General features: G+C 33.3%; 2 protein-coding genes across 5 annotated transcripts in view; one reads left to right on the top strand and one right to left on the bottom strand.

The window, feature by feature from the left end:
* Positions 1-13,571, bottom strand: part of LOC142326472 (putative tubulin polyglutamylase TTLL9) — a 388,004-nt gene that overhangs the window by 125,883 nt on the left and 248,550 nt on the right. The gene's annotated exons all lie outside the window — the stretch shown is intronic.
* Positions 12,321-13,571, top strand: part of pip (heparan sulfate 2-O-sulfotransferase pipe) — a 398,529-nt gene continuing 397,278 nt past the window's right edge. For both annotated transcript variants that reach the window (XM_075369048.1, XM_075369047.1), the window contains exon 1: positions 12,321-12,681. In XM_075369048.1, the coding sequence (XP_075225163.1) occupies positions 12,584-12,681 (98 nt within the window). In that variant the 5' untranslated portion in view covers positions 12,321-12,583. The remainder of the gene's footprint in view (positions 12,682-13,571) is intronic.

Below are 13,571 nucleotides of genomic sequence, written 5' to 3'. Positions count from 1 at the left end.
TAACTATATTTTTCCAAATGCTTCTTTCTTCATTTAATTGCCGCAAAACCTCTTCATTTGTCACTTTATCCACCCGTCTGATTTTTAACATTCTCTTATAGCACCGCATTTCAAAAGCTTCTAATCTTTTCTTCTCAGATACTCCGATCGTCCAAGTTTCACTTCCATATAAAGCGACGCTCCAAACATATACTTTCAAAAATCTTTTCCTGACGTTTAAATTAATTTTTGATGCAAACAAATTATATTTCTTACTGAAGGCTCGTTTTGCTTGTGCTATTCGGCATTTTATATCGCTCCTGCTTCGTCCATCTTTAGTAATTCTACTTCCCAAATAACGTATATCATTAATTAATTAATTTACGTATATCATATATATTTTTAGCAGTTGACGGAGTGGGCCTACCCGTTTTAGCAAATATATGACAAGTGAGGGTCACCTAAGTTGGGGATTTATGGCACCGCGCTTAGTCCGCTCACGTTGTTAGGTAAACTGCAGGAGCTATTTAGGATACCGGTCGGTAAACTGTTCAAGGCTCAGTAGCCGTTTGTGGCACAGGCATTTGGTCGTATGCTTTAGGGCGACCGAATGGGGTGGTGACGGTAGAAATGGCAAGCAAACCAATACGTACAGTAAATTACATATATTATTCAACAATGTAATAAACAAATTAAGTATTTATATTGTTAAAGTTAATATAGGAAAAACTGCTTACCGACAATTGAACGGGCAACGCTTAATAAAATTATTTATATAGTGTCATTTATACTTACAAATAATTCTTTGTATCATTCAATCAAATATTAAAGGCTCATATATAAATACAACAACGGTAAACCGGATCGTATAACGATGGTGGATCGGTGAACAAAGTATATATTTACTTAATCTTTGAACTAGCGACTTAAAATTCGAATAACGGATCCATAGGTCGCTGGTTCGAATCCGGCCCGTAGGGCCAAAAAATGTTTGTTCGTCGAATAACAAACCTTCCTGGATCCATTATTCAAATATTAAGTCGCTAATTCAAACACTAAATAAATATATACTTTGTACACTAGTCAGTCCACCATCGTTATACGATCCGGTTTACCGTTGTATTTATATATGAGCCTTTAATGTTTGATTGAATGATACACAGGATTATGCGTAAGTATAAATGACACTATATAAATGTTGAATTTGTGTATTACACTGTTGAATAATATATGTAATTTACTGTATATATATGTTATGATAATGAAGTGGAAATTTGGACTAAATAATATGAAAATTAATAGTAATATTCTCAAAATGTCAGCTGCTCAATTAGGCCAGCTGAATTGTAACGACTTTATGTACTTTACAAGAATAAGAAGAAGGCAGTTAGTTTCTTTATTTACAAAATAATGAGGAGGAGATAATATATCAGACTGAAGATAATTAAATTTTCGTATACTAAGAAACAGAAAGTCCGAAACTATTTTCAAAATGTTATAAAACTGTTTTTATAATACTTTTTTTACTAATAATTACTTTTATTATTATATTTGAATTGTTACCGACCGATCACCAAGTAAACCTAAATAATTCAATCCTGTTTATCCATTTTATAAACGAACCGAGACTAGTTATCACTCAATCGGGCTGTGCTTGCGACCTGAATGCAAAATTTCCAGGGTTTCCCCTGGAAAATTTTCGTACTTGACCCGATTCTTCAGTTTTTTTTTGTCTTCAGTCATTTGACTGGTTTGATGCAGCTCTCCAAGATTCCCTATCTAGTGCTAGTCTTTTCATTTCGGTATAACCCCTACAGCCTACATCCCCAACAATTTGTTTTACATTTTCCAAACGTTGCCTGCCGGCACAATTTTTTCCTTCTACCTATCCCTCCAATATTAAAGCGACTATTTCAGGATGCCTTAATATGTTCCCTATAAGTCCGTCTCTTCTTTTAACTATGCTTCTTTCTTCATCAATTTGCCGCAATACCTCTTCAATTGTCACTTTATCCATCCGTCTGCTTTTTAACATTCTCCGGTAGCACCGCATTTCAAAAGCTTCTAATCTTTTCTTCTCAGGTACTCCGATCGTCCAAGTTTCACTTCCATATAAAGCTACGCTAAAAATATATACTTTCAAAAATGTTTTCCTGACGTTTAAATTAATTTTTGATGAAAACAAATTTCAATTCTGACTGAAGGCTCGTTTCGCCTGTGCTATTCGGAATTTTATATCGCTCCTGCTTCGTCCGTCCATCTTTAGTAATTCTACTTCTCAAATAACAAGATTCTTCTACCTCCGTAATCTTTTCTCTTCCTATTTTTACATTCACCATCTCGTTATTTCTACTACATTTCATTACTTTTATTTTTTTCTTGTTTATTTTCACGCGATAGTTCTTGCGTAGGACTTCATCCGTGCCGTTCATTGTTTCTTCTAAATCCTTTTTACTCTCGGCTAGAATTATTATATCATCAGCAAATCGTAGCATCATTATCTTTTCACCTGTACTGTTACTCCGGTTGTAAATTGCACTTTAACATCATCGACTGCTTGTTCTATGTAAAGGGGATAGGGAAATCCTTGTCGGACTCCCTTTCTTATTACGGCTTCTTTCTTATGTTCTTCAATTATTACTGTAGCTGTTTGGTTCCTGTAAATGTTAGTAATTGTTCTTCTATCTCTGTATTTGAACCCTGTTTTTTTTAAATGCAGATTCTTCAGTAAAAACACTCTGTCGTATCATCGGGTAAAATCTGAAAAATTTACGTTTTTCTAACATGTCCTCAACTTTCATTTCCGGTGAAGAATACAAATTAAACGCCACTATATCCCTCAAATTTTTTCGACACGTAAAACAATTATGTGAAACGACTTATAAATTTTTTAATTAATTATCAATTCTAAGAATAAATAACTCCTATTCTTTCGAATTCTAAAAATATCGATGTTGGTTTTAGAAATATAAAAAAATTAAACCGCTAATACGTACAATTCATCACCTACAAACAGTTTCATGTTTGCATGTCAAAAACTACTAAATCTATAGACTTACGTCGTTTCACATATTAAATTGAAATCTTACAATATATATATATACAGCCGGTTGTATATTCATACATAAATATTAAATAATAAATGGATTTGGATCGGTCGACAAATAAATATATTAGTTATACTTATTGGATATCATAATGGTGATGATAATTCTCTCTGTTTGGTCCTAATAAATTGTTGTGTGTACGGTTCGCAGTCTTTCTGTCTGATAAAATGTCGTGATCGCATATTAAAATTACACCGTTAACATCATTCCAGGACGGTACGTACTTTATCGGTCAAAATTTGTTGTATTTCAATCGGTAAATTTTACTCACACCTTACGATCGGTTAAAAAACAGGGATTATGATCGGTTGGAATTTACCGTCTAATAATTGGTCGGTTACTTTTACGGTTGCGATTGGTGTAGAAATAGTTACTTTTTGGTCGGTCAATCTTATTCGTACTTGCGATCGGTTAGGAAAAAAGAGTATGCTGATAAGTTAGTCGCTCAAGTAATCTGTAGGGGCGGTGAAACTAAGCAAGGATGAATGTTTATTGTCATCCGTTAATTTTTTATCGGCATTGCTGCGGGTGGGTTAGAATCGTCTTCGGGTTATATTTAATTCTTTTTACGAAAGTAAGGTAAGCGGCAAAAGTTAAATAAATTTTAACCAAATTGCGCTATTATTAAAAACCAGTGAATGCCTGTATCTTAACCTTTTACATATTCTTACGTTAGCTTCTGCCATTATAAAATTTCTTAAAAAAGGTATTGACTTTGCGAGCATGTATTTTTACATGTTATCATTTAAAATGTAGTTGCATTTGAAAATTAAAATGATATAATTTATCGCGAAACGTTACCTGTTTGGAAATTTTGAAAACGATTTATATTTACGGTGGAATTTCATTAATTTCTCAAACTTTTGTTAAAATATTACCCCCGTTGTATCAGATTATGACTCTCAGAATATACAGTCAAATTTGTTATCGCATTTGTTTTCAAAATAAAAACCGTAACATTTGCAAAGCTATTTGTCGTTTTCAAATAAAAATTTACGAGATGATGTTACTGCGTTTACAAAGGTGTCCATGTGTGTTAATTAACCGCTGATTTTCGAATTCGAAGGTTTTCAGGTTTAAATCCGTGTAAAATTTAGTAGTTACTTTCACACTAATTTGAATACTTGACAGTTGAAAGCGGTGTATTTTGGTGGTTGAGGTTCAATTAACCACGCATCTCAGGAACGGTCAAGCCGAGTCTCTATTTGCATATCGTACATATTATCGTCATCTCTGCTTACTGTTCACCGGTTGAACAAATTGCAGCTTACAAGTTAGAAATAATAATAATAATTAAAAATAAAACGTACTGAATGTCAGCCCTTGACCAAATAACTTTTTATTTGGAGTTTAATTGCTAAATAAATATCAAAATGTTTAGTAAAAAAATGTTGGGCCCCGTTTAATCCCCTTACTCGGCAGCTACGTTATATAATATTTTTACTAAAACAAAAAATATCAGAAATTTAAAAATTCAAAACGTTTTTAAATTCTTGAATTCGGCTCACGGCACTCCTTGTTTAAACGTTCACGTTCAAATAAATTTATTTCTTAAACCGATAAAAAAAAGTGTATTTATAATACAAACAATAAGAAAACAAGTCCTGTTCACCTTGCTAAGCGTTGCACGGGCTCTCCCTTTTGCATTCTGCAGCTCAACGTACCAGAATGAGGCTCCATACAGTACTTTCGAGAACCTGAGACAAGAAACCTCCGCTTTGACGTGCAGGGACCCCCGATGTTGGCCATTATCCGATCGATCGCGGCAGCCGTTTTTTCGGCTTTGATCGACAGTTTTCCTACACGTCTCTAAAACGTGGCGTTCTTATCTATCCGCACCCCGAGGTATTTCACCGCAGGGGTAGGGTGAACTACCGTGGTACCCTAAATGAAATCCGGGTGACTTTAGGTCTACCCGTGACTACGGGTAAGACCCCTTGGGTCTTTTCCGGCGAAAGCCGAAGCCCGATCTTCTGCAGGCGCGAAACAATAATGTTTATCGCCTATGTAGACATACTTGGGAAGAATATTCTTGCCGTCCTTCCGAGAACAACGTCTGCGATCGTTGTTCTATGCGACTAATTTATTACTATCGGTATAAATTAATTTATTTGATGTTCTAATATATTTTAAAAGGTTTTAATAACACGTTACAAAAAAAAATTAAGCAAAGTGTAACATTTTTGGCCAAATTTTAGATTTTTTAAAAAGTTTTGTAGCCCTCTGTAAATGAAGCTTTTTATTGATTTACTGATTACCAAAAAAGGATTAAGCATCAATATTTCCAAATTTCAAATAGAAAAAAAATATTTTGGCGATTCTTTTGCTCTGCGGGGACAATTAATTTTTTTTATAAAGAACTAATACTTAAAAAAAAAAAATTAAAAAAACAATTGTTTAAAAAAATGTTTAAAATAAAATATAACTTCTGTAATAGTAATAAGAAAATGTCTTCTTCCTTTGGGTCCGGAGTATATTGTAGGGGCTAGAAATACTTAAATTTCTATTTCCCTTAGAGCGATCAAAAAAAAATATTTAAAAATCGTTTTTAATAACAAAAATTAAAAGTGTTAGAGTCAAAAAAACAGAATATTGTATTTTTTAGAGCGGGGGAATAAATTTTAAAAAATTGTCTTAAAATATTCATATATACGTTAACCTTAACAAATCTGCTGAAATAATTTTTCTCTAAATATAAAAACTCAGCTAATAAAGCCTAAAACAAAGACGCAAAGATTTAAAAGAAAAATTTTTTCCGTGTTTAAGCTTTATAATTTTAGAAACTTGTAGATATTATTTGATAGGCTTACATATTACGTTTATATAACTTATAAACAACGTAGGTAAGAAATTTCTCAATGTAAATTTTTCGCCTCGCCTCTTGAATGCCTTATCAAAGCCTTATATATAAAAATATTGGAGTAGAAGTTGAAGAAAATCGGTTTGGTCAATCCTCAGATATAAGATAAAAAGCAGTGCGACGCACGTACATACAAACGTATGTTTGTTTTTTTGTCTAGATGAACTAGATGGACCCCAAAAAAAAAAATATTTGCGAATAAAACCGATACTCCAGTTTTTAGATGATCACCGTACCCTTTAGCTATTATCCTAATGTCCCTAAAGATTTTGCCGCTTAAAAATGAAAGAAAACTTTGAAATATTACTATTTATAAATTAAATATTGCTATTTTAAATTTTGGTGTTTCGTGTTTTCTTTTTTGAGTTAGTCATTCTTTAAAATATAATAATATTTATAATATAAGTATATTATAATAAATATGTAATATAAGTAATATTCTTATTAACATATCTTAATATGAAAAATATTAGAGTCGAGTCATAATCGCATATAATTATCAACCCGAGAAAGAAGGACCGTTTCTTGAAAAAGAGCTGACGCTTTCCTGCATACGTACGATCATAGGAAAGAGATCAAATGCCTTAAGATAATGGTGTGACACAAGATATAATAGGACTGCGCGTACAAAAAAGAACTATTTAAAAGTTTAGGATAACTTACGTAACGCAGTTAGAGCAAAAAAATTTTTAAATAAAACCGCAGTAAAATTTATAGATATTTACGAAAATTATTTCATCAAAATCCCGATGAGGTAGAAGAGAAGATATTTAAGTTTATTTTTAATAGTAATAAAATGCGTATCGTATACAAAATAATTATTTAATATTATTAGATTATTAATCAGTTTAAATTAGATTATTATCAGTCAAAATATACGTACCGAGATAAACAATAGAGTAAAATAAACATGAAACCGGTAGAAGAATCGACTAACCGGATACCCGATACGTGTTTCTTGTAAATTAAAATTACAATTAAATTTTTACATAAAAGCGTATGGGAAAACAAAATCTCTAACCTGAAACCCCTCAGCCGAATTCAACTCGAATACAAAAATCGCAAACTCAAATTAACTGCCTTGTTTTTGCCGAGGAGATCGTTCTACTGTCTAAAAAAACATAAAAACCGTAAAACGAAACTGGAAATCCTTCAAAAAATCGCAGCTAAATCTGACCTCCAACTTTCCTTTGAACAACACAATACATTACTGACGTTAAAATTTTTCAAATTTAATTCCCAAACGTATTTTAATCGACAACGATATAATTTCTAAAATTCAAGTACGGAAAATCATTACGCTCAATATGTTTAAAAAATAAATAAATAAACGAATTAGTATTCAAACTGGAATTGGAATACCAGCTCATCCGAAACATCAACGAGAAACAGATGCATCTCCAATAACGCTACCGGTCATCCGACCCGAATATTTGTACACAGCAGAATGACTGGTACTACTAATAAAACGTTACACCCAAGTACCTGTTTTTTTGGGGCGAAAAATGCTGTCACATTATCATCGCTCGGGTCAAAATAATAAGAAGTTACTCCTCGAATATTAAAATATTAGTAGAAAACGGTTAAAACTACGATAAAAATTAACATAATAATAGGAATAAGAATGAAATATTAAAAGAAACGCGACGATTAGAATAATATAACAAGAATAACAAAATACAGTGGAACCCACAAATAACGAGCTCCAACTTTGCTGTAACGATCAAATTCAGACATTTATTCGGTTTTCTGTCTCGATAATTATAAATTAACTTGCTTTTACCGAGGTATCGACGCATCATAAACTTGGTTATTACGGGTATTTTCGTTTTTTAAAATACTGTAATCTCAACGGAAGAGAAATTTAATTTCTTCATTTAGGATTTACACGTAAAGACTGTGACGTTTTAACTTAGGCTTGTTCAGGTGAGGTCTGAAAGGTCGACAAAAGGTTTGTAACAGTACGTACAATTCAAGTACGTACTGTACAAGTTTCATCGGGGTATTACAAAGGCCGGTAGTTATTTTAATTATTGAGTTTTATCTGTTTGTGAAAATCGAAGAAAGACTGGGGCCAAACAATGATCCGTCAAAACCGCCCGAGTAGATTCATCGAACTCTACAGCACATTTTATACGATTTAAATGAAAGTCTTAATAAGGGCGTGATTAAAGATACCAGGGTAAGTCAATTCCATTCCGCAATTTAGTTATATTTTTGTTTATGTCGGTAGTAGTGTCGTATTGCGTAGATATGCGCAGGCGCGTGCGCGGTTTAATTGTCGTTATGTCTGTGCAAGTTTGATGCTGCTAGTTTAGTTCCATCGTCGCTGTTCTGCGTTAATCACGACGACTACTCCCCTTTCTGTTTGCACCGAAGAACAGCGACGTTCAGCGATCCGTTTTTTGCGGTCGGAAGGGGTATCAGGGGCCGAAATTCATCGAAGATTTTCGGTACGGTACGGGAACATGTGTTGCCGCAACGGAGTTCCTACGAACGGATTGAAAAATTCAAAAACGGTCGCACAAGTGTTACGCACGACGAAGGAGCCGGACGACCGTTTACCGCCGCAAATGAGGAAAACATTGAGCGTGCACGCGACACGGTTTTCTTAGACGGACGAGTAACTATCGATGAAACGACAAATCGTCTGCAAATTAGTCTCGGTTCTGCCTACGAAATCGTCCACAGCAGACTTTGGTTTCATAAAGTCTGTGCAAGACGGATCCCAAAACGTCTTACACAGTCGCATAAACAAACGCGCTTGGACATCTGCCAAAAACATTTGGATCGCTACGACAACAAACGGGACATTTTCTTAGACAGAATCATCACCGGTGACGAAAAACGGATCCATCATTACGAGCCGGAGAGTAAACGGCAGAGTACGGAATGGAAACATCCAAATTCGCCCTGCAAAAAAAAGCTCAAGACCCAACCGTCCGCAGGAAAACCGATTTTTACGGATTTTTGGGGCTCACAAGGTCCAGTACCGGAACATTATGAGGAAAGGGGCACGCAATAACAGTGCGCGTTACAGTGAGAAGCTTACCGCCAAGCTGAAGCCTGTAATTCGAAGCAAACGCCGAGGACTGCTGTCGAAAGATGTGTTACTGCACGACAATGCCCGTCCACATACTGCTGCCCGCACTGCTGAAACGATCCAGAAACTCGACTTTGAAGTACCGGCTCGTCCTCCGTATAGTCCTGATCTTGTCCCTTCTGACTACCGCTTGTTAGGTCAACACAAAGAGGCATTAAGGGGCCGTCGATTTACCTCGGACGAAACGGTGAAAGAAGCGGTGCTTTCCTGACTTGCAGCTCGACCGAAAACGTTCTTTTATGATGGCATCAGGACGCTTGTACAACGACGGTCCAAGTGCGTTGAAACGCAAGGGAACTACGTTGAAAAACGATGTACATGTAAGTTTCCTATTAGTATTGCGATAAACTTTATAACTACAATGCGGATAATAATCGACTTATCCTCGTAGATTTTACCTGTCCTATCGCCGCCGGTAAATTCAGTAGTCGTAATTTTCAGTTTAAAAATACAATACTGTACCGTAAAATCGGTTAAACAAACAGTATTGCGATAAAGCGATCGATCGGATGCCCAGTAGCCAAATACTGTACAGCAGTCGCGTCAGTGAATGCATTTTCATTCTAATGTTTCTTACTAAAAAAAACCGTACAGTGTTTTTTTAAAAAAGCGTACTCTATTAACTTCGGTTCTAATGAACGATGTCGGGCGTCAAGACTAAACAATTCGAAACGGTTTTAAAAAATTCGGTCTCATTCCACGCCGTATTTCGACGGAAGATTACCATGACGAAGTCGATATACCGCTCTCGGAACGGATTTACATTCTTAACTCGACAAAAAAATCAGCCTTTCAAGAATACTACGGTAGATGACTACGCAAAAGCCGATGACGACGTACGTACTACAGAAATTCCGATTGACGAAGACATATTACTGAGGTAACTCGTAGTCGTGCAGGTGAAAGCGAAGCTGAAATTGAAAACTAAGATGAATCTACCGCTCTCCCGGTCGTATCGATGATCGACGCCAAAGAATGTTTTAAAAAATTAATGGAGTTTAGCTAGACTAATAATGTAAGCGATCAATTTGTGGAGTACTTGAATAAACCGCAAAACTGTTATGACGATTACAGTCGTAACAAACAAAAATAAATGATTATTTTAAGGCTAATCGGTTTATATACGCGATTAAGTTTTGACGTACTCTGTTAGAATGAAAAAAAAAAAAAGATTAGAGTAATTTGTTTAAATTTTAATTTAAGTAAAAACGTGACGTAGAAATTTTTGTGTGGTGTTCATTTGTCACTTTCCTCGATGATTTTAGTAAGTTTTACTGCACACTTATTACCGTTGTTTTTTTTTCTTTTTTTTGCTAATTCATTGAACGCTGACACTTTTGGTTAAAAACATATTAGCGTATAAAAATTGTATTGCATTTAAAATTTTATTTGTCAGTCTATAATACACAACACATCGCTATTTTATTTTAAAATAGTTTCTTCTTAAGTATACCGTATATTTTTTTTATTATAATAGATAATGACGGCGTAAAAATTTACGGTTACGAGTGCAACTCGGTAGTACCGAGCGCTCGGCTGTAACAAGCGTATTTGATCGGCCTCTTGAATTTCATTATAACCAAGTTTTACTGTAATATCAAAATTTATGATTGGTTAAATCTTATGAAATAAATTAATTCTTAAAAGTAGCGATACCCGGTCTAGTACATTCTTGTCATCTCCTAGGACGCGCCGAATGTCCCTCGGCAATTTAAGTCTACAAGGATGCGGTGCACAGTCAAGCGGCAGTCGACGCACAGTGGTGCGCTCTCCGCCGGCATCAGGTATCCACGAGTACCTCCGGTATGTCCTAATCCCAATCGGCACAGGACCGCTTCCTCTCCAACACCGTATCTTTGACGCGTCAAAATTTATTATCCCCGATAGCGTTCCGGTCAGTTACCTTCTTTGAGGTATATGTTTAAAATGGAATCGATAAAATCTTTTGAAAATTGAGCGGTGAAAGACGGTCGGTTACACGCACGTTTAGCAGCGGAATTCGCACGTTCATTACCCAAGATTCTCGTACGGCTAGGGGATCCGTTAGAAATTCATCTGTATGTTGTGACCGTTTAATTCGGCGATTATATTATGTAATTCGCGTACCCAAGTACCTTAACGCAATCAAAAACCCTCAGGAAACTTCTAGGTCTAAGAAAAATAATGATAATTACAATCTCCAGACCGACAAGGAACTCTACACGCACCGTGAAAAACTTACCGAATCAAAAATTAAAAATTAAAAATCATCCGAATATTCAAGATCCGATTAAATTACCCCGTTGCTTGTATAAGACTCGTATAACGTATCTCAACGTACATCAAAACTTAAAATAACATTACGCGGATCGATGATATCCGTACAGATATGCAAAAAATAAACATCACCGATGATGAAACGCATTTCGAGATAAAATCAAGAATTTCGTTGTATTTCAAATACTAATAATACAAATCGACATCGACTTCAGGTTATCTAAAGAGAGAAAACAGGTTGTTTTGTTTTTTTTTAAGTAAAAATATTTAAAAACCATATGTAAAGTTATTCACACGGTCCGATCAGGATCTAAATCGAAAAAAGCATAATTATTTTTAAGAAATCCCTGAGAACTGATTATCTTACTTGAAGAGATGTAAAATTACATAAAACAGTCTTTTCTAATATTTACATTTTCAAATAAAAAAAGGAAAAGATTTGATGCGGTTCCGCTATAATAATAAAAAAATTAACGACTTATTTTAAATTTATTTATAAAACGATTTAAATACTACATATAATAAATAAAATAATAAAAATTGAAATACCTTTAACGAGATTACTGTACATATTACTTGTTTGTTTATGTTTGTTATGATGCGAAAAATACTGAAAGAATTAGGTTATGTTATTATGTAAAAAAAAAGTGACGTGAAATAAGAAATGTTAACCTTAAATTGTTATTTTACTTTATAATCATGATTAAATTATTGTTCTTCTTTAAATTATTTAATTATTTGTTACATTTGATTATAATCGCGTAAATTTATCGAGCGGTAAATAAATATCATGTCGGTATAAAAAAAAGCGAAAAAAATTTTTAATTTAACGAAAGAATATATAAACGTAAATATACACAAGAATGAATTTCTAGTTCCCGCGCATGCGCAATATCAACGCTGAGTTGTTGCCGCTGCCCTACTACTTTTAACACGTACCACCACGCATCGTCCCATCTTCCTATGGTATTCACAAGAATACTATACTCATCTCCATTCAGTAATCCGCGTGAATTCGTCGAGAACGGTTGTGGTGTCTGTTGTTACTCGTTAGTTTTTAATATAAACATATTCATTTATTTATTTATCGACGAAAATTTATCCCGTTCGATGGCGTGACACTTGTTCGTCAGCTGATTTTGTTTTAAAAAATTAAATAATTTTTATTACGGTTTATTATTTTTTTAAATATCATTAAAAAAACGAACTTTATTAATTTTTCTTATTTTTATTTGTTTTTTACTTTTTATAAACAAAAAACATTAAAATTAAAAAAAAATGAAGATACGTTTTGAAAGTAGCCAAAGTTTTGGACACGCAGCTAAAACTATGGATAATGTTTTTCGTCAAAGAAGAATGGTGTTTGTTCCAAAAAGGTAATTAATTTACTTTTATCTTTTAATTTATTTAAAAATTAATTAACGGTTTTTTTCTTCAGAGAATGAACCGTTCTTTATCGAATTCAATATGTATATGTGAATGAACACTTTTTGTCTCGGATTTTAATTTTGCATTCGGATGAAGCGTAGCTTAAGAGTTACAAAACTAACGAATATTCGTGATCGGTTGTCGGGGTCATCTCAAATTTAAAATTTTTTAATAATAATTACGCACTGGTTTAAATGCGCTAATGTAACTTTATTAAAACGCGTAAAATATATAAATATAAATTTTGTAAATCGACTATAAAACCCCGAAATGGAGAAAAAAAATTATCTTTTTAATGATTTAAAATATATATATATATATATATATATATGTATACCATCAAAACACGATATAAATAAATTATATTAACTTAGCGTATGTAGGGTAAATAGAAGATAGAGTTAACTTCCTTAGAAATGAATTAATAATTGAGAAAACGGTAATAAGAATGTTCGTTCGGAGAAATCTTACTAGATATTTCATCGATAACTGATTTATACTTGTTTTATTACAATAAAAATAATATATATATAAAATGTATATTGTAAATTTCTAATGTTAAACAAAACTTAATTATATTGTAAATTTCTAATGTTAAACAAAACTTAATTATATTAAAATTTTAGAATTAATTATATATAATACTATACAAGTAATGAATTAAATTTTTTCTTCAATTTACTGATTTTTTTTTAAAATTATAGTTAACTAGTTTATTATGGTCAAACATAAGAAATCATAATCGAACTACTGAATCACAGATTTCAAATTTGTTGTTATAATTACTACATTTTTTTTTGTTTTATATATATATATATATTAATATTATTATATATAT

This window comes from Lycorma delicatula, chromosome 6, assembly GCF_047948215.1.
Source record: "Lycorma delicatula isolate Av1 chromosome 6, ASM4794821v1, whole genome shotgun sequence".
In the NCBI taxonomy this organism is placed as follows: domain Eukaryota; kingdom Metazoa; phylum Arthropoda; class Insecta; order Hemiptera; family Fulgoridae; genus Lycorma; species Lycorma delicatula.
Note: the sequence above shows the minus strand (reverse complement) of the source record. Positions and strands in the feature narration are given on the sequence as shown.